We start from the raw sequence: 22234 nt of genomic DNA on the forward strand, positions 1-22234 counted from the left end.
GGAAAGGCCTCGTTAACCAAAAGAAATTGAAAGAGGATTTTCGCTTTTATGAAAGAAGGCAAAAAGCAAAAACAGCATTCAGGGTTTGTTTGCGGTAAGTCTTACAGAGGCAGTGTGCACCCCAAGTAGCGAGAGCCACCCCACTAGGGGCTTCTCCAGAACTACACTCAGCATCTCAGGATCAAGCCACCAGAGCTTTGGCCTGTGCCTGTGAGCATCTGTGCTTGATCTCGATTTATTTTGTGCCTTCGTTAGTGAGATGTGTCCTCAGGGATCAGAAAAGCCTAAGAGATTATTTTTGGGGTCTGGGAACACTAAAAAATTCTGTCCTATAAATTAACAGCATTTGCTTCTTTGCTTTATGCCGTGTGGCTTACAAAAGGTGTCGCAAGAGCACCCTGCTTTCGGAGAGTGGAGGAAACCTGTATCAGGCATTCTAACAAGTGTTTCGCGTGCTTGGTCTTAATTGACTATATATATATATATATATATATATATATATATATATACACACACACACGCACTGGAAACCCAAACGTCGAGATCCTCCTGTCTGCAGAGCACTGGAATCCTCCCTCCTGGATTCTTCTCCTCACTCCCATGTCCATCCTGACTTCCCTTTGCCCCTCATTCCAAACTGACCCCCTGAACATAGAGAACTTTAAAGGCAACTGAGGTTTGACAGATAAACACACACACACATCTCCAATCCCCTCTTCCGACCTCCTTTTTACATACTTAATAGCACTGAAAAAAGAGACAGAAACAGACATACACACACACACACACACACACACACACACACACACACACACACAAAGAGAGAGACAGAGAGGAAGAAAAGCCAGGCTTTCTTGTAGCGACCATTAGAAACAATTATCACTTTCCCCAGGCCTCCAGAGCAGCCTTCCCCTTTGATGCCTGCCTTATAGAGATAGAGAGGAGGGGGGAGGAGTGGACTGCTTTTCTTTCAGTTTCGAGATTTATTATTTGGCATGGACAGACAATCAAGCAAAGCTGAATTTCCTGTGTACAAGGAGGGGTGTGCAGAGTGGAGAGATGCCCCTTCCTAGCACCCAGAGCTCTGGAAATAGCAGCGGACCCCAAGGCCTCCACCCAGGAGTCACTTCCAGATAAGATCACTTGGCATTTGATGCCTTCCCAGCCTTGGGGCTCTGCACTGGATGACTAGACCCTCAGTGCCCCCAAGGTCTATCCCTAACACATTAGGTATTGCACACTCCAAAAGGGTCTAAGATCTTGGGGCCTTGTGCACCTTCCCACGTGTCCGGAATCCTGAGGTTTAGGGTCCAAATCCCTAGCCTGATCTAAATGACCATGGAGAAGAAGCTAGGCTTTGGAGCGGAACAGATGTAGAACTCACTGAAGACATCCCTGTTCTGTAGCACATTAACGCTTTTACAGTTGAAACTACATTTCTTGGAGGAGAAACGATTCACAATCAATTCTACGGTTCTAGGGGATGGAAACCGATGTCCTAACCTTCTTCTAAAGGTAAAGTTTATTCAAGGGACCTGAGAAAGCATCCGTGAGAGGTGGCAAGGCCAAGTTGAAACCAGCGACCGTACTCCACACGCAGATCCTCACATTCTCGGGAGGCGGGCATCACCGCCCTCGCTTACTCTACAGATACGGAGCATGCCAAAGCCACACCTGTGAAGGCTGCTGAGGTCCGGGTGTGATGCCTGCCGGCCCCAGGTACTCCACATCTACCTCCCGCGATACAGGGGAGGACACTGAGGGCCACGGTGTGTGAATGGTGAGCATGAGGTGGTGATGGTGATGCCCCAGCTGCTTTCACCTCCAGTAACTGCAGCCCGTGTCACGCTTGGCCTTGCTGTACCCATCACTGGAGCCCAGCCAGCCATCCCAAGGAGACACTGGGCAGGGGCTTGAGCTTCTCCAGCTAGTCTTCCAAAATACATCCACTTAACTTGGAGGCCAAGGCTTTGGGCGTGGGAACCCAGGAGAGGGGAGCTTCACATTTACCCATTTTCAGATGGGGAAACTGAGGCCAGGGGAAAAATAATCGGGTTACAAATTACGAATAATGACACTGGTCACCAGTTCATACGGTATGAAACGTTAGTCCGCACAGTCCCACCCCAAGGGGCGAGCAGCATCTCCCCACCTTACCCACAGGCGAGCCAGACGTTGGGCTGTACCCATCACTGGAGCCCAGACAGCCGTTCCGAGGAGGCACTGGGCAGGGGCTCGAGCTTCTCCAGCTAGTAAATCCTCTAACAAGGGAGAGTGATTACTGTCGGATGCGGCGGTCGGCTTTTGTGCTGCTGACAGCCCCCCCCGCCCCCAAAGGCCTGGCCGGGCTCATTTCACACGGGCCCTCCGTAGGCCTGCTCCCAGCTCCGTAATTATGCCATTCACCAGTCACCCAGGCCCGCCTCTGAACTCCTGACCCAGCAGTGAAAGACTTGGGATCTCATTACTAATCTCTTAAGCCACCTAGTCTTCCAAAATACATCCATTTAACTTGGAGGCCAAGGCTTTGGGGGTGGGAGCCCGGGAGAGGGAAAGCCCAGCACAGGGACTTCTCATGACATGGCCCACGGCCCCCTTGCTGAGGCCTGTGGCCCAAGCCCCGGGGGCAGCTCGCCTGGCTGTCCTGTCTGGCTCCCAGTGCAGGGCCGGCCTCGCTGAGGGTCAGCGGCTGGGCTTTAGGGACCAGGAGGTCTTTGGAGGGGAAGGGCATCTGGGTCCACCTGTTTGTAATTTCAGGGGTGTGGGTAGGGGATGAGGCCTCTGTTTGTTTTAATGATTATTATTGTTGTTGAGAAGGGAGGGAAAAAAAATGAGCAGAAACTGCTAACATCTGGAGGATGCTGTCCAGCTTACGTAATCTCCCGTCACAGAGGAAACACGGGATCCCCAGCCAGATGGTCCGTGGGTGACTTCACGGCACATGTGCCTCCTCCAACAGCAAGATGCTGACGGGGTTAGGAGAGTGCGTGCGGGGACCTTCTTGGAATTCTTAAGGGCTGAGAGGCTGGGGTTTAGGGGCTCCCAGAGATCTCAGTTTTCTTTTGGGAGACTCAGATTTCTTTTTCCAGCCAAACCTTGAATTTTTCTATTTCTTTCTCCATTCATTCATTCATTCACTTATTCACTTAATTCAATGTACATTTACTTAGCACTTACTATATGTAGGTTCCTTATTCACCTTGGTCTATAGGGTGGAGATGGATCCCAGATTTAAAAGGCAATAAAGGTAAAAACCCTTCTCACAAATAGCTCCTGTGGGGGGAAGGGGAGGTAAAGGGCTCTAGAAGCAGATACTCCGAGAACAGCGCGGTTGGATCTGTGTTCAAGGTGTGTTCGGGCTGAGGGAGGGGCACAGAGGAAAAAGTTTCCAGGGCAATCTGTACCTGAGGGCCAGGTCCGAAACACAAACTCCTAACATCACGTGGGCTCTGGAGAACAGAGGCCGGAGCACAGGCGAGAGAAGGGGTAAACGGGCCACAGCTGAGCCATGACAAACCCGGTTTCCCAGATGATGTCAACAGCAGAAGCATGAAGGACAAAGTTCAAGATGCAGATCTTGCTGCAAGCACAGTTCTGAGCACACGGCTTTTTAAAAGCATGCCGCTACCTTTCTGTGTTGCCAAATCTCTCTCTCTCTCTGTCTCTCTTTTTTTCCCCAGCATTTGTACTGAAAGCCATTCATGCAATTTCATCAATTCTAGATCAGGATCGGTAAAAGCAGCGTAGACTCTGGATCAGATCAAGGGGCACTGTTAGCTTCAACAGAAGTATTAATTCAACTCAAGATGGGAACACAGAGACGCTGCCGGCGAAAGATGAAAATCCTGCGAAACTACCAACTCCAGATAGGAATCCAGAAGCACCACGATTTTTATCTCAGAGCCCAGAGGTATTGCCAGTTCTGGAGAAGTACACTGAGCATGAAACACTTCCAGTGTTAGCCCAGACTACTGAGAGACCGTGACTCTAGAATGGGACTGGGCAATGCTTGTTTGCTCTAAATCCGGCACCCGGACACCACCTGTGGAGAATCAGAAACCAAAGCCCGGAGAACACAACTCCAGGTAGTTTCCATCCAAAATGCCCTCTCTCCTGGCTCTCGAGTGGAGAACACAGCCGGCTCTGGAGCGAAGTCCTACAACACGGAAGTCTCCACCACTCAGCTTAGAGCCCCACGGACCCAAGTGGTATGTCTTAGGCATCCTGTAGACCTCTTCTTGGCCTCTCTCCAGGAGCCCTGAGATGTTCACGGGTTAACCAGAAGAGCGCTGACCACATCCAAGCTAGTTGAACAGTGGTTAATGGCAGTTTTGACCACATAAGCCTATTCAAGAAAGGTCAGAGGAGTGATTTTTCACTTAAAAACATCTGTGTGTTGAAAGAACAAGACTTTCTCGAGTACATAAAACTGGGAGTTTCCAGGTTGTTCTTTTTTGTTTTTCCTCATGCTCCCTGTTCCTTCCTCTTCTTCTCCAGCTTTCCTAATTAAGACCTGTGTGTTCCAAGTTGTATCCATGATGAAGTCTGAGTCACATGCCCTGCAGGGAACCCCACCTGATGCCACGATGGCCACACCAAGTGCACCGTCCCTGGGGTCTCACTGCAGCGCTCAGGATTCCCTCATCCCTTCCTATAACCCTGGGGAGCCAGGGCTGGAAGCCACGGAGTGATTGTCTCCTTTGTCTTCACTTTTGAAGAGCAAGCAGTGCTCTTCCCCGGGGCAGCCTTGAGCTTGATTTCTCCTAGAAAGAGGCCCCAAAGGATGCCGGGCACTGACTTATGCAAGGAACAAGAGGGCAGGGATTGCTTTGGCTTTTAACAGTGTCCTGCTGAGCCTGAAGCTCAAAGAGGGGCTCTCGTTCTCAAGGACAGGGGCAGCCTTGCTCTCTGGCCTGGCCCTCCAGATTTCAGAGGTAGAGCCGGTGATTGTAACATGCAACCTGGGGGCTCTGCCCACCAAGCGCCCAATGGCCACTGCTGACTTACATGTCCAGCACCCCACGAGCAGGTTACTCCAGGGGACAGAGAGCATGCAGAGCGGTGCTTTCCCCCAGGGGCGGCCGAGGCAGCACACGTTTTCGTGCAGATGCACGAAAGCAGAGTGTCAAAGAAGCAGCAGGATCTGGGACCCACAATGTGAACTCTTTGACCATCCCTCCACCTGCCACGTCCCTGAACCTTCCACTGAGCGGCGGAAGTCACACACATCTTCAAGTCAAAGGGCTGTAGGCTGGGATCTCAGCTGCTGCCCTGTGCTGACAGCATGACCTTGAACCCTTTGGGAGGGTTAAACTCCTCCACTGCAAAATGAGATGCTCGTACCTCCCCTGGAGAAGGACCCCCACACATGCAAACGTTCCGGCGTGCCCCACCTGCTAGACATACAACTAACATGTCCCTACTTCATCCCTCCCTACTTCTTTCTTCCAGGCTGTAGAGGAAGAAAGGCTTGGGTTCCAACTTGAGATTTCCCTGCCCCACCTCTGGTCCAGCTGCAGAAACTTGGGTAAGTTACTTAACCTCTGTGAGTCTCAATTTACTCCTCTGCAAAGGAGGGAGTGAGCGGCTGCCTCACAGAGTGGCTGGCAGGTGTATATGCTCCGGAACAGCGAGGGGCTCTGGGTGGAGCCCCTGTGGCTCACCTGCCATTCACTTGACTCCTGTCCTGTGGTAAACTGTTGTCATGACCATCAGGTTCCTCCCTTTACTGTCCTTTATTATTGCTGAATCACCGCTCCCCCTCCCCCTTAACTCTGTATCCCTCTTCTGCCTCCCTCCACCTATTCCTCCTCCCTCCAGTCCATCTCTTTCTCTTTCATACTCTCCTCGGCTGGGCCTCTCACTGGGAGACCTCCAGAGGGTAAGCCACACTCACAAGCCAAAAAGACAGTCCCTTATGGTTCCATCAACCTCTGTAGTCATCTACTCACTGGGACCTCACTGAGACACCGATCTCTCCCGGAATAAGAAGATACAAAAGGGTAGAGCCTTTAACCTGCAACCCAGCTTCCAGAAGCTGTTTCCTACTTTCTGCACAAAGCTGTGAACAGAGCAAAGTGCAGCTTTAGTCATAAATATTTGCCACATGCCTACTTTGTGCCGGGCCCTCGTTTTCATCTTGGAAACAACAACAAAGACCACTGTGCTTGTGTGGCTAACGTTCTGGAGCAGTGGGGGCTCATGGAGGCACAGAGCAGCAGAGAGAAGTTCAGTCTGGGGCCCAGGGTGGGCTTTCAGGACCCCTTCCCCTGACTCACATGATGGCGTGCACCCCGTCGGCAATGGAGGGGACAAAGCAGGGGACTTAAGGACCCCCCTCACTCTGGTCACCCACTGCATGTATCAGGGGACTATGCCCTCCCCCACAAGGGAATCACTTACAGACTCTGATTTGTATATTTAAGCCAATCATAAAGGAGACATCACTCAGCAGACATTTGTTTCCAAAGGCCTCATTCAGTGAATCCAGAAGCACCCTCTGAGTACTTTCCAGGCAGCAAACCCTATGGTCGGCACAGGAAATCCTTAAATGTTAAAGACAGAGCCCAAATCCTTAGCTGCTCATCGGGCATTTGGTATGAAAAGCTGTGGATGCAGGAAATGCAAAGCAGAAGGCAGCTTGTGTTCTGGGTCATTGGATGGTTCCAGAAGGGCTATGTGATATCAGAAGAGTGAAGGCTGCACATGGGTGGGTGTTCAGAGGTGACCATATGGAGAAGGAGCCATTTGAGCTAGACCTTGAAGGATAGCTCAGCCTCCAAGAGGTGGGGGGCAGGTGCATGATGGTTCCCTCGGGCAGGAGAAACGGAAACCTCAAGGCCCATCCGGGGATTGCCAGTCGCCCGTTCTGCCCGGAGTGCACCTGTCAGGCAGTGACCTATGCAAAGGAGCTGGCAAGGGTCATGCATGGTCCTGCCTGCTCAGGCCTTTGGATGTTACAGACCACAGGGAGCCATACAGAAAGATTGGCAGGTGAGAGATCACAGAGACCCATATATATGGTGAATTATGGAAAATGTACTCCAAGGGCAAAACTCCTCTGTTGAAGGTATATGCACATTTTAAAAGATTTAAGACACTGTTTCACAAGAAAGATTAACATGTCCTATCTCACTCTGGAAAAGAGAGGAATATTATTTTTAAACAATTGATTGGGACAGGTGGTGTGGACCCTGGAAGAACCGGATTGACTCCTGTCCCACCGTGTGTGAACCTCTGCTTCCACATCTATGAAACGGAAACATGGTTCCTACTACCCAGGTTGGTTAAAAGGATGTAAATGCAATGACTGAACTGAACGAATTCAGGTGGCAGTTACTATAGGTCAAGCGCTGTTCCAAGTGCGTTACGTGTGCTATTTTCTGGAATTCTCACAATTACTGCTTACTGCCCCCACTGTACAGATGAGAAGGCTGAGTAACTCCCCCCGAGACCTCCCTGTACGTGGCAGCTCCGAGATACGACAGACTCCAGATCAGCTCTGTCCAACAGGTAGCCCACCATTGTACAGATGAGAAGGCTGAGTAACTCCCCCCGAGACCTCCCTGTACGTGGCAGCTCCGAGATAGACAGACTCCAGATCAGCTCTGTCCAACAGGTAGCCCACTATCCCCACAGGGCTACTTAAACGGAAATTAAGTAAAATGAACAGTTGCTCGGTTTTGCGAGCCACATTTCGACAGGTGGCTAGGGGCTACGCTATCGGACAGTGCACATATAGAACACGTCTACTGGCACTGACAGTTCTGTTGGAACAGCTGCTCTGGAGCCTGGGCTCCTAAGGCTTCTGCCTTCTCTGGAACATCAAGCCCCTGCCCCTAGCTCCCCGACACCTGCCAGTTTCTCTGCTTCCCCAGACCCCTTGCTCCCAGGCAGCCATGCAGACCTGGCCATCACTCTGGCAGCAGCTGCATTCCTGAAAGCCGGATCCTGCCAGCAGACCAGATCTGCGGGCCAAATTCTGCTGTGTCCCAGGACGGAGAGAGAGACACAGATACCAGCCAAGCATGCCCGTCCACCAGCTGCACGGACAGGTCCGCTGTGGGCAAGGGCCCCGGGGAGGGCAGGAGCCCAGAAATCTCTTTGGGACTGGCCTGGCACAGAAGCACGCCTCTGGGCAGGGGCACCTCTCCCAAGCCCGGAGGAGCCCATCCCTCCCTGGAAAAGGACGGTGCACAAATGTACCCAGGACCTCCTGGGACTTGGATCTGGCTGAAACATTAGGGGAGTTTGAAGAAACCCGGGGCTGGGGGTGGAAGAGAGGGTGAAAGGCCCTTTTTTGGGTCTAGGTCTATAGATAACACACCCAGGCGACTTCACAAAGTAAGGCTGGTGGGATGGGGTGGGAGCAGGGGGCTTGCAACACACACACAAAAACAAAATCCTGGGCGCAACCAAACCTCAGCTCCCCTCAGAACCCCATCCCTTGGGCCTGGCTTGAGAAAGTTTACTTTCAGACATAGGGAAATGAGCATGTGGTTTTGGGGACAGAATTCAATACCGCCAAAGCAGCAGGCTCAGCAAGCCTGACTGGTTGCTGCTTCCCAAGCACACTGCCGCCCCGGAGGGTGAACGCTGTTTACATTTTTTACATGTTTCTTGGGTACAGAACATGAAACTAAATTATACAGCAAAGGCCATGCTGGCTACACGCCGGTGCCCCCACTTAAACAGAAACAATTAAAAAAAAAAAAGGGAAGGGAAGAAGGAAAAAAAAATGAACAGCAAGGATGGAGAGGGGTCCCAAGGGGCCCTGAGTGAATGCCAGGGATGGAAAGAAGGAAGGAGTCTGGTCCTGAGTCTGAGAGTGGGGAAAGAAGATGTGGAGCCCTGATGACGGGAGCGGGGCAGGCCTGGAGGGAAGACAAAGGAATCTTCCTAGAGGGGCAGTGGGCTGGGTTGGCAGGGCCAGGGCTGCTCTCCGCAGAAAACCGGTGGAAGCAGCCCCAAACCACAGAGCTGTGCTTGTTCTTGGGCTCCGAGTCAGGAGGCCACTGGCAAGCAAGAGATGAAGACTTGTTCCTCAAACCGGGCCCTCCCTGCTCCACGTGGCACCGTCCCGGCCGGTCCGGACGTGGCTGGTGCCTGCCTGTGAGGGCTGGCCACGGACCCCCCTCTGCACACAGCCCCCCCGCCCCGGCGCACCGACCCCCCTCCGCGGACGGCCCTCTGAGGCCAGCTGCCTTTGTCCATGGGTCATGGCACCCTGCCAACTTCTGTCCTGTCCAATTTCAGGGTCCCTGTCCTTTCTTCTACTCAGGCTGCTCGAGGGCCGGGGTTCACGGCTTGGTCTCGACCTCCACCCATGGCTGAAAATGATGCTTTGGACATAGTAGGCAGACAACAAGATTCCACTGATTCTCAATCCAGAGAGCAGAATCATTTCATAGCAGATAGGGGCTTGAGAGGCTGGGGGAAGTTGTTGAAGCAAAGTCAATTCTTCGTTAAGTGGAGTAAGACCAAGAGACTCAAAGTCTCTCTCTCAACTTGTGCCCCAAAGAGTATGCCTTAAAAAAAATAAATAAATAACCACACTCAGTCATTCCTAATTGGATGCTTCAACTGCTAAAACTTCATAGGCAGGAAGAAGCATTTCATTAGAAAATCTTTCAGTTGCTCTCAGAAGGAAAAAACCACAGTTCTGGATCCACTGTCTCACCCCTGACAAGTACCTGCCATATAGGTACTATCACTGCTCGTTTATGGGTAGGAAGTTGGGCAGGAGCCGAGAGAACTGGCTTGCCCCAAGTGAGAGGGCCAGTAAGTGGTGGGCCCTGGAGCCCGAAACCACGTGACCTGATCCTAAATTTCACCTTGTTTTTCTTTAAAACTCTCCTCATCCAAAGCTTTTCAGGGCCAGTCCTGATGCCTGCCATTTCTTAAGTTGGAATAAATACCAACAGAGTGAAGGAGTGAAGGAGGGAGGGGAGGAGAGAGGGCTGGGAGGAGATTCTGGTGGTGGCCGCCTCTGCAGTGATCGTGAATAATTCTGCCGACTTCAAGTCCCTGCCAGGCCGAGTCTGCCATGACAAATTCAGGGCGGTCACAGCGACCAGCCCAGGGGCTCCGTTCTGATGCAGGCACTGTTTCTGATTCTCCTGGAGGGGGTTCTGGTGCCCCACATCAATGGGACAGGGTGTAACGGGCCATGGGACTTTCTGTTCTGTCTCCTTAGATGACTCGCACATGTGCTCTTGAAAAATTATTCATAAACCACCAGGAGAAAGCACATCCCATGGGTATTTGGGAAAACTGCTTGGAATCTTCTCTGAAATGTCAGTGTGTTCCTTTTGCCTGTCCTCCTTCCACCACGGGCAGATGCTGTCCCATTTCACCAGTGAGAAGAGAGGCACGCTTTGGTGAAGGTATGTGCAAGAAAAGGAGAACTCTCAGAAGTGACCTCACCACTGGGGGGTTGAGGCCAAGATTTCTCTCTGTCCTTTGCAAATCAGATCATCTGAACAGCACTGGAGAATTGCTACTCTGGGCACGCTTTCCCGGGGAGGCTCCTTCCCTGCAGTGCCGGTAGGGCAGCGTGAGGAAAGGCAGGAGGAAAGGGGAAGAGTACCGTGGGTGAGGTGCTTCAGCTCCCTGAGCCTCAGTTTCTTCATTGTGAGAGGGCCGGGAAACTTCTCAGTTTGATCATGTGCTTTAAAGCCCTTATAAAGGGTCTGGCATTCAGGAGGTGTTCAATAGATGTCTCTCCTCTTCCTCAAATGGACGTCCGATTCTGTTAGCCCCCTGCTTCTCAGCTCTGGAGAGCTCCCCCCTGCACTTAGGATACAGTCTAAATTCCAGTCATCTGAAGGATGTCCCAGCACACCTTTAGAAGCGCATCTCTCAATTTCCCCTTTCATTCTTACTGGCTTTTTTTTTCTTTTTTGGATGTCTGTCTGTCCATTTCCACCTCCCTCCCCTGTGTCTCTCCCCGGACCCTCCACACTCCCTATACTGCAATGCAAATGCTCATGGGGATTTCTTACTCTTGTGTCCAGAGAACCCAGTGGGTATCTGCTCCCTTCCTGGGATGTGAGGATGAAGAAGACACTGAGAAATGGCCCCTGCTTCCTGCTCGGACTCAGCGGCCATCGAGGAGTGCACACACGCTGCAACTCTCTTACTGACACTGCAGGGTTTCCTGTGTAGAACACAAGGCTTGCAACACGCCCGGAAACACACCTGGAAACTGAGCAAAATTACCTCTTCCATCCACAACTGTCCTCTCTGTGCCTTTCTTCTTGCTTTCTCCCATAACCCAGAAGTAATTAGGGGTAGATCTGAGAAATCTTTTTTACCCTTTGGGGTCAGCAACTTAAGACATGTCCTGTAGTCCTTCCATCGTTTCATAAACACATTTTAAATGACTTTCTGGAGAGGGCAATGCTTCACCTAAGAGGATGAATGCCTACAGGTGGAGTCTACACCACATGGCAGAAGCGGCAGGGCAGAGTCTACACCATATGCTAGAAACAGTGGGGGCAATATTTGAGGTAGTGGTGTGGCAAATTCCATTTTCTTGGTGTTCCTTGAACGTGCACTAAGTATGAAAAGATGCAAAAGACACCAGCTCTCTCAGTTGCTTCTCCAGGGTCGCTCTCGGCAGGCGGGAGCTGCCTCGTCCTGCACCTGAGCTCCTATGATGAACACAGTGGTCAGCACCCTGGTTCTGCCCCTTACAGGGGTGAGCCCCGAAGCTGCTCACCCAACCCTCTGAGCTCCACTGTCCTAATCTGGGAAGTGAGAGCAGCGATTCCTATTTTTGTAGCAGTTTCAGTAGGATTCAAGGAATTTGAGGTAGAAGCTGGATGAACTTGATAAATGTTATTTTTATAATTTGTGCAGGGCCTTCGGAAAGTGGGCGAAGGACTTTTCCTTCCCCACGTGCTGGCTCTCATCCCTGCTGGCTGAGTAAACTGATAGCACCGTGGTTTCTTCCTCAGGGAAACTCCCTCCGGATCTCACTCTTGGGTCTTTGGCGGCTATCTCTAGTAGGACACACCCCTCCGATGAAACGGTGAACCCTCTGAGGGCAGCAAAAGGACCAGTGCTTCTTTGGAGTTTCTTAAAATGCCTGGTATAGTCCTGAGGTTGTGGGAGACAGGCGCTAACACAACTATGTCTGACTCAACGTAATGTCTACAGAAGCGAGGGTCCCTGTGGCCTCTGGGTGAGGGTGTGGGGGGAGACGCCTAACATGACCAAGACAGAATTAACATTTTAACTACCCAGTAAGTGGGGGAAAAAAAACAGGGTTAGGTGTCTTCTCTACGTTTATTCTCTCAAGGTCCACCAGGTAGATGCTGTCATTCCCACTTTCCAAAAGAGGAAACTAAAGTTCCCAGAGAAGTCATCAGCTCAAGGCCCCCAAGTCAGAGGAGGGGCAAAGAGGGGAAAAGCCACAGTCATGTGACTTCCATTAAATGACCCCTCCACCTCTTTACCTACTCTTGTTCCGCAGTTAAGATTCAAATAGATTTCTGCTATAGCCAATGAATATATATATATATATATAGCCAATGAATAAGTTAATACATAATTCAAGACAAATTATGATTTGTTATTTTAATGGAGGCCCTAAGTATTATGGACATGCCTAGAAGCTGGTCATAGCAACTCAAGGTAAAGTGGCAAAGGACCGATAGGGCCAGTAAATGGGTGGATGGAATAGAAAATCAGAGAATCGATTACAAAGGAAGGAGAGGTGTCTAGACTCTCACCTGCCTTCTAAGGCAGGGATCTCCCGTTCAACTACCAGCTCAGCCTGAATGCCTTACCATAGTGAGCTTAGTAGATCACAAGGCACTCCGTCCTCCTATGGATGCTTCTCGTTCTTAGAAAGGTTTTCTTTATTTTGGCCCTGAAACCACTGCCCTGGAAATGCTTAGTCTAAGCTTTACCCTCAATGGATTAACCAAATAATTGGTTAGTTGACCGAAGGTCTGTAATCCCTGGAGAGCGCTGCGCATTCCAGATCATCAGTATTTCCATTTCCTCCTTAGGCCACTGCAGAAGGAGGGAGGTGCCTGTCTAGATAGAAGGAAATGGACTATGGTAGAAACACTGGGGGTGGGGGCAGGATGAAGGAATATCTACATCTCATTTTGGCAGCCTATGGTGTAAAGCACTAGAGAAATGCAAAACATGGAGACAAAATGAGGATAAGACGAAATTTTTGCAAGCACTTAACCCAAACCATTTCTGAGGTTCCCTGAAGAGAGATAACTTGATTCTTTTGGTTCATTTCCATTTTTGTTCTGTCTCAGGGACTTCTTGAATTCCAGCCAGGCTGAGAAGGTGTATGGCCAAAATGTCCAAAGAATGTCTTTTATGAGAGGGTGGTCAGCCCAATTTGCACATCCGGAGGTTCTGATGGCTCTGATAACATCTGGATAGGAGACTCAAGGCTTGGGGTGGAATGGCGTAGCCCTAACCAAATTTGGGGACCTTGTTGGAGGAGAATGGACACATGAGAGACAGGAAATTATTAGAAGCAAAGGGCTTTCACAAAATTGAAACTCAGGCTTTCAGCAATTCTCTAGACTCATGAAGCATGACGAGTGTGGCTCGGTGGCCATCCCAGCGAGAACCTGCCAGCTTCTTCTGACGGGGCTGCTCCTCTTGATAGAATCCTTACACCTCACAAGCCCAGGGTTTGGTTCTTCTGCTCCCTGGTTTTTCCCAAAGGCTCCAGTGCAGAGGTAGGCACCTATCCTACAAACACCTGCCTTTACCATGTTTATAGTATCGGTGGGGGGGGGGAGAGACAGAGCATGGACAAAGCTGGCTTGTAAAGAGGAATAAACAACTGTGGTCACTTCATCCCTCCCCCAAGTTAATGGAGTGTCCCAGTGAATGACCACTGGGGGACCTCACAACAGCCCACCCCGAAGGGAGTGAGAACAGCCTGAATTCAGAGGTGTGGGCAGCGCCCAGGTATCTGCTAGAGGAGAATCCAAGTGCCTCAGAGCATTGTGCACAGTGACATCAAAGATAGGATCTGCCCAGCCACGTTTCTTCCTGCTTGTTTCCCAGTGCAGTTTTCCAGGTGTGCACTGACTTCTGACTTTTGGAGGTGGCATATTCCCAATCTCACTGGCAGCTTCTGCAAGATCCTAATCTTAGATTCTTCACTTCTGGGCTGTGTGGCTCCGGGGAAGCCACTCAGCGGGATTGGCTGCAGAGTGCGGGAGTGTCCAATGCAGTGGCTGGTGCACCTCCATGACCCTGCGCCACCCCCCACTCTCCCCAGGACCCAGGCTCCTGCATGGGAATTTCGTGTGTGTGTGTGTGTGTGCATGCACGTGCATGCATGTGTGGAAGAGAGACAGAAAAAGAGAAGAAGAGGAAAGAGGAGAAAGTTAATTGCACTGGGGGAAGGCAAGGGGCACGTGATGCATCTAAGAACCTCCCAGCTCCTTCTCAAGCCATCAACCTCTTCACTGGAAGCCCTGACTGGGTGAAAATTAACCAGCAGCCTCCTCTAATCAGCACACATGGTAACAATGAAGGCCACGGTTATACATCCCCCTCCTCCTCTCTGTTGTCAGAAGGGAGCCACCCTTACCCTCCAGGGAACACCTTGCCCAGAATCACGCAGGCTCCGTGTCTGTGCGCGCGTGCACGGGCGTGCGTGTGTATGGCGGGGGCGGTGTGTGAGTGACTTCTAGGCATTTGCTTTCAGTGGGGGAATTCAGGAGACTTTTGTTCTGCCGCCCTCCAGGCTGCCTGCCTGGCCCTGCACCGGGCCAGCAACACATCCCCTCCCCTGACCCCGTATTCTCCAGTGAGCTGATCTCATTATGGCAAATTTAGTTACAGCTGAAGTCTCCTTGTAACAAAGATTATGTCCAAGCCCGGAGTAATGGAACCTAGTCGATTTCATTAAAATAAAATTGGTTACAATGAATAATTCAATAGGATGATTTTGTTTCCTCATCTCCTCTTTGTAGATCGAAGAGCTAGTATTTATAATGATTTTTTTGAAATTGGATTTTTGTTTAGGAAGAGATAATCACCCATAATTCCTGACAGCCCCTCCTTAAAAGGCTGGGATAATTGCCCCGTGAAGTCTCTTTTCAAATGCTAAGGCTGGACAATTCCACCTCTCTTTTTTCTTACTTTAGCAGCCATAACACTTTGGGTGGTTTTGAAACACAGCTGCTGCCTCAGCTCTTGGTCATATGAGATTCCGAGTGTGTTAATTCCCTTGTTTGAATGATGTTTTTTAAACATTTCTAGAACCCGTTGCCAGTGTTGAATTGGGAATTCCTGGCTCTATTGCCGGCCAGCCCTGCTGTTCCCGAGCAGGACCTTCTATGCCACAGCGAGGTGATGCCCGAGTATCTTCTCTTGGCGGTGCTCATTTGCATGCAGCAGTGTGTGTGTGTGTGTGTGTGTGTGTGTGCGCGCGTGTACATGTGTGCACGCACAAGTGCGTGTGTGCATGTGCATGTATCATCTACAGTCAATTAAACACATGTTTCCGGAGCACCTAGTCTTATCTAGGCCTGTGCTTGAAGATGAGAGGACAGAAGTGAATGTAACTCAAAGCTGTTCTCCAAGAATGAGCAGCCTAGGGGGAGCAAGACATGCACCTGGGTAATTCGGGTTCAAGGTGACAGGTGCAACCAAAGAAAAATTCAGCAAGTACACAGGTGGCATGGGGAGGATGAACCCTAGACATCCACTTACTCACTCATTCATTCATTTCTTAATTCATTCATTCACCAGGCTGGCACTATGCAAGACTCCCTTCCACCGGACTTCGGGCAGTCAGAAACAAATGCAAACGCATAAATAATCTAATGCATGTAAACACAAGCAAACAGACAAATGAAAAAATGGCCAAATAAACACTGTGACTTATAAATGAAGTGGACCTATCTTGTACCTCGTCCAGGGATTTTCACTGGGCTCCAGAGGAAGGTCACATCTCTCTTTCATCTAGACATCAGGCTGAACCACCCCCCACCCCAAGTCAGGGAGGCAATGTGATAGAGGAATGGCTGGGAATAATGACTCATCTGCAAGGCCAGGAGCAGGCTGGCCTCTGAAGATGGCCACCGGGCCAGGCGGTTGGAAGCACTGAGTCGTGTCTCTGGGAAATGGGAGTCTCGGAAGAAGGCAGGTGCTTGCTCAGCAGGATAATTGGAAAGGGGGCTCTGGGGACAGTACAGCCATCCCTAGAATCACACAAGCATTGGTGGCCCCAATCTCTTGTTCCCTCAACTAAACTGGCAGTCCCCTCGGGCAAGAATCCTGGAACATAAATAGTGCATTAGGGGCCTGAGGAGTGAGTCACAGCTTTTTAAAGTGGGGAGGTCCTTGGAGATCATCAAGCTCAACTACCTTCTAATTTAAAGATGGGGTGAAATGGGGCCCAGAGAAGTGGGGAGACTAGTCCAAGGTCACACAGCAAATTCATGATAGAGTTAATTCACAGGTGAGTGCTCAAAGAGCACACAACCTGGCACCCCCCCAAACAAAAAAAGCAGGACTCCCCCAAAAGAATTTAGTTTTAACCCATTGAATTCCAGCGGCATATCCAAAATGGAATTCCTTCACCAAATATGAATTATAACAGGCAGAGAAGCAGGAGGACAGGCTTTACCCTACTATGCTGATGTCCCCTGCACTTAATCATCCCATAGTCTCATCCCTGACAAATGGTACTCATGAGGCCCTAGGATTACATTTGGTTAGAGATATGGTCAGGGGGCTACAACCAGTGACATTACATTTGAGGAGGGCAACCCAGAGGGGTAGAGCAGATGCAGAATGTCTGTAGGAAATGTCACACGTGGCTGGGAGCTTACCTGGGAGGCTGCTGGCTGGCCGATGATGACCCAGCCTGGGCACTGCTGGTCCTGATGCGATACTGAAGCATTGGATGCCCACTGATCCAGGAACCCCTGGGGCGTGTAGACCCCACAGTCCTTGATGCTAGTTTTTTGTTCAAACTCCTCACATACACCATCACCATCATGGAAATAGCACCGGCTGGGTTCATCTGCAGGAGATGGACAAAGAAGGGAGAGAACAGATAGATATTTGTTCTGTGGTCTCACCTGAAATCCACAGTGGTGGGATCAGATGAGCAGAATCATCAGCACTGTAAAGCCCATCATCAGTAGTCACAAGGGATTATTATTCACCCTTAAAAAAGGAGATCTGGCCATTTGTGACAACATGATGAACCTGCAGGACACGATACTAAGTGAAAAAAGCCAGACACAGAAGGTCCACTAGTGGATGATTCCACTTGCATGAGGAATATAAGGTAGTGAAACTCATAGGAGGAGACACTAGAAGGGTGGTTACCAGGGGCTGGGGCGGTGGTGGGGGGGGGAATGGTTGAGAGTTATTGTTCAGTGGGTATACCGTTGCAGTTATACAAGAGGATGTAAAACATCGCACTTACAGCTAACATTGTGTTTATGGTTGTATTAAGTGTATGCATACTTGCAAATTTAGAGCGTAGATCTTGTGCTATATATGTTTGACCACACACAGATTGACCAACACTTCATTATACCCCAAGTGAGCCCCACAGCCACCTTGTGAGGAAGGCATTATTATTTTAATTATTTCAGTCCTCCAGATTAGGACACCGAGATCCCATGGGTCTTTAATAACGTGCCCAAAGTTGGGGCGCCTGGGTGGCTCAGTCGGTTAAGCATCGGCCTTCAGCTCAGGTCATGATCCCGAAGTCCTGGGGATTAAGCCCTGCATCGGGCTCCCTGCTCAGCGGGAAGCCTGCTTCTCCCTCTCCCTCTGCCTCTCCCCCAACTCATGTGTACGCACTCTTTCTCTCTCTCTCAAATAAATAAATAAACTCTTCAAAAACAGTAACACCCAAAGTCACACAGTGTGTTCATGCCAGATCCTGGTTTTAAATTCAGGCTTTCACTTTCCAAGTTCTGGGTACATTATCCGATACCACAGAACTTCACAGTGGCAAACAGGTTTACTGAGCTCCGAAGAGAGTCCCAGTGTCACGTAAGGAAGGAACGGATACATCGCAGGCACTGGCTTCAGTCCCCACTCTGTAACTCAACTGCTCTGTTACTTAAGACAAATCCCTTTCCCCCTCTGGGCTCGATCAGATAAGAGGGTCTGCGTGCCGGGCCTCTAGGAGCAGCCCTTCCTGTCTACTGGCCTAGGCTCCTCAGGACTTGGTGGTTAAAGTGAAAGGCCAAGTGAGTTCTCAGGCTCCCACGTAATTCAAATCACAGCAGTGATTTCTGCTTGGGACAACTTAAAGCCGCAGCTGGCTGCAGTGATTCTCGGGGGCCAGGACACAGACCACGGAAGTGTGGAGTTGGCAGGTGCCTTCCAAGGAGGTAGGACCCATGCGCATGGTTCCGCACTGAACAACACAAGGAGAAATCAGAATGTAGCCATCTGAAAGAGATCCCCCTGCCCATCCTTCAATAACTCAAATGTCAGGTCATCTGTGCTCTTTTCCCAATACTTCCAGAGCAAAACTAAATACCCCTGCCTGTGTGGGTTCCTATTTTATGAAGGTCCCTACCCTAACACTTAACTGTGCCATCCTATCTGCATGCTGCAGTTCCTCTGGAAGACTGAGCTTCTTGAAATCTGGTCCCTACTATGCGGTGTCTTCGGGTGCGCTTAAAATCACCATCCAAACTAGTGATCGAGATGCTATTAAAAACTATGTCCAGGCAATAGGCGCATTTCCTGGGAAAATCTGAACATCCCAGGCATGTTGGAACATAAGGTCATCCTAAGGATGCTGGTTGGTCTAGGACATCCTTCCCCTCTTTACTCCAAAACAATAGAGTGGAACCCCGTTTCCAATCAGGAATTGACTTCTGTCCCTCAGATTCACTATATAACTTTGCACAATTAGCTTCACCTTTTAGCCTCTGGCTTTCCATCTGTAATACAGAAACGATGGTCCTAAACACCGTAATAATGTTGTATGGTGACAGATGGTGACTGTACTTATCATGGTGAGCACTGAGTGATGTAGAGAACTGTTGACTCAATATATTGTACACCTGAAACTAAAATAACATTGTATGGGGGCACCTGGGTGGCTCAGTCATTAAGCGTCTGCCTTCAGCTCAGGTCATGGTCCCAGGGTCCTGGGATCGAGCCCCGCATCGGGCTCCCTGCTCCGCGGGAAGCCTGCTTCTCCCTCTCCCACTCCCCCTGCTTGTGTTCCCTCTCTCGCTGTGTCTCTCTCTGTCAAATAAATAAAATCTTAAAAAAAATAAAATAAAATAACATTGTATATTAATTATACTTCAACAAAAAGAAAAGAAAGGAATGACTGTCCCAGCCAGGACAACCTCTCAGGATACTCACAAAACTCTCATAGGACATGGACATAAACATGCTTTGTACATTCTAGAATAACAGTCAAGAGAAAAAAAAATTCTTCTTCCAAGGGGTCAATTTATTTCTAGCTGGTTGGATGGAATCACCTTGTGAAATCAGTACTCACTTAAAACACTCTGTACAGCATCCCCTCCCCACCAAACAAAAAGAGCCAGAATTAAAACTTGGATTTCTAGGATGCTGACTATCTGAAAAAGGAGTCTGTGAATTCAGGGGCAGCAGAATGTTGAGCCCCTTCCAAGCTCCTAAAATCCCTTGTTTATTTCAGCAAACAGTTTACATAGTGAAATACTATCAAAAGAGCCAGAATAAATCAATTCATTATAATTCAATTATTTAAGGATGAGTCTGAGCCAGCTGAGGACTCTAGTGACCAGTAGCATGCCTGGCAGCTCAAGGATGGAGAGAAGACAGACTCAGCATTTCTCAGTAGCTCCAACCTCTTGGTGAACGGGGCCAACTTAATATATAATAAAATGTAGACCCAATCCGAGAGTGACCAGCCATTAATCCAGACTTCACTCTTTCAAAATGCAGTCAAGGGAATTGCAAAAAGCACAGGTTTCAGCATCAGACAAAGCCAGGTTCAGATCCTAGCTCTGTCATATATAGGCTTATAGGACTTAAATAAACTAACCTAACCTCTCTGAACTTTATTTTCTCATCCAAGAAAAGAAAAGGAGGAAATAATATATTTACCCTGTGTTGTTGCACTTATTTCACGAGATGATGTGTACAATGCCAACAACTTCACCCATTTTAGCTAAGGGGAGACTGAGAGCCAGAGGCGGTAAGGAGTCTGCTTCCAGATTACAGAGGGAGATGGTGGCAAAGCTAGAAGGAGGAGCCTGGGCTTTTTATACCGTGGGGGGTAATGCCCCTCTGCCCCCATGCTCTAGCTACAGAGTGATGAAACCACATCCTCTTGAGGATAAGATCACTTGACTGCTGGTACCACATTCTCCCCCTCCAAAATGAAGACAGGGAGGGTGAGATTATAATAAGATTACAGAAGATCTATTCTCTAAAATGACTTAATTCATATTCTCAGCAAAGACACCTCAGAATGGCAGGAACTGGGGCTAAAGCGGAGTTCTCATGAGGGCTAACTTCTCCCTGATTATGTTTAAGACCTCCATATTTCTGTCTGCTGGGACTCAGCAGAACCAGGGAATGAAGGAGAGGTGGGGGTAGGCATAGCAGTTAAATAAGTGGGAAGGTAGTTTAGTATGATAGATAGATAGATAGATAGATAGATAGATAGATAGATAGATAGATAGATAGACAGACAGGCAGGCAGAGACAGAGTTAAAAGAGAGACAGGAGGTGGTGGAGGGAGAGAGGGGGAGAGAGAGAATAAATATGCCTGGTTTCTCCTCCAAGATTCTGCTGACATAGCTACCATGAGCCACTTTTTGAAATAACATCCTTGGACTCTGCTATTCATTTTCTCTTGCTACTGGAGTCCCGGGGGCCCTTCAGCTACATCTGCCAGTCTTCATCTGGGGAATTTTCTCTCCCTCTCTACTCCCATGCCCCAAGCACTGTAGAGAACAGAGCGAGGAATGGAATAAAAATGTGTGGCTAGGAAAAACAAAAGACGGCAACAACAATACAATAAAACAAAACTGGCCTTCCCGTTTTCATTACAACCATTTACTTCGTGCTTTTTGAACACGTTATGCTGGTAGCTGAGCAGGTTATAGTGAAAAGAGTTTAAAGTCAATACCAAGGTCAAATGACTACCCTGGCACCTGCCTTCCCTGTAGTAGCTAGGCGGCACTGATCATCATATAGCCCCTTGGAGCGCTCAACAAATAATTCTTGAATGAATGAATGACTAAAATCCAGCACTCCCAATGCACGTACTCCTGTCCAAATATAGTTCACACTCTGCACCCTTTGAGAAGTTTCTTTAGACAGGGTCTTAGGGTGGAGGGAAAGGAGCTGAGATGCCACTGGTGACTGGCTTACAGTGGGCTTGCATTGGGCAGTATGATTTCCCCACCTCACCCCTTCTTCCCCTGACATAAGAGAACTCCTTGTCTCAGACTCAGTTCCTCTTGTGCAGTAACACATTTAGAAACTGCTCAATCCAGCTAAAAGACTTGATGTGGGGCGCAGGCATTGCCAAGTCTGTCATCCCCAGCTGAACATTCCTGTGCTACTTTCTTTTCCTTCTGGAAGAAATGCGCTCAGCTCCAGGAGCCTGAGGCAGATGGACTCTCTGTAAGTGGACAGACACAGATGATGCCACTTCTCATTGACTTAATTTTCACTTTCCAACTGTCTGGAGCATCAGGATGAAATGCCATGCCTTTGCATTCCTGAGGCTTGTCTGAAGGACACTGTTTGAGATGCTCAGAGATTATTGCCCTTTCTGGAGAGCTTGGAACCCAAGTCTTAGGAGAATGAGATGAGTTTACCTTGGCATGTAAGCAAAGGCTGGGGCTTAGGCTTTTGTCAAGAATTCTTATCCTTAAAGTCAGAAACCCAGGATTCAAGCCTCTAATCTGTCCATGATCATCAGGTAATCTTGAATCTATTTACTTATAGTGGAACTACGTCAACCCAACTGGGGGACACTAATGAACTTAGCTTGATTAGAAAATTGCGAATTTGCAACACCACTAGAATCCTTGAGGTGAATGAATAAAAGAAAGAGCTAGAGAGTTCATTGCTGGAAAAGGAAGCAGGTACTTAAATTGCTCTTGTTAGCTCAGTACAAGATCTTAGGATGATTTCCACAAGCCCTCAGCTCAAGAATCTTGAAGACCAGAGAGTCATAAACTATTGACTACTGCAAAAACGAACTCAAGCCAATGTGTTCTTCAAACAAGGCCTG

General features: G+C 49.2%; 1 protein-coding gene across 1 annotated transcript in view; it reads right to left on the reverse strand.

Moving 5' to 3' along the window:
- Positions 1 to 22234, reverse strand: part of PAPPA (pappalysin 1) — a 237966-nt gene that overhangs the window by 79090 nt on the left and 136642 nt on the right. The window contains exon 11 of the mRNA XM_025888575.2: positions 16836 to 17029. Within this exon, the coding sequence (XP_025744360.1) occupies positions 16836 to 17029 (194 nt within the window). The remainder of the gene's footprint in view (positions 1 to 16835; positions 17030 to 22234) is intronic.

Source organism: Callorhinus ursinus, unplaced genomic scaffold, assembly GCF_003265705.2.
Source record: "Callorhinus ursinus isolate GAN/ISIS: 27379988/994484 unplaced genomic scaffold, GSC_fseal_2.0 scaffold24, whole genome shotgun sequence".
Lineage (NCBI taxonomy): Eukaryota > Metazoa > Chordata > Mammalia > Carnivora > Otariidae > Callorhinus > Callorhinus ursinus.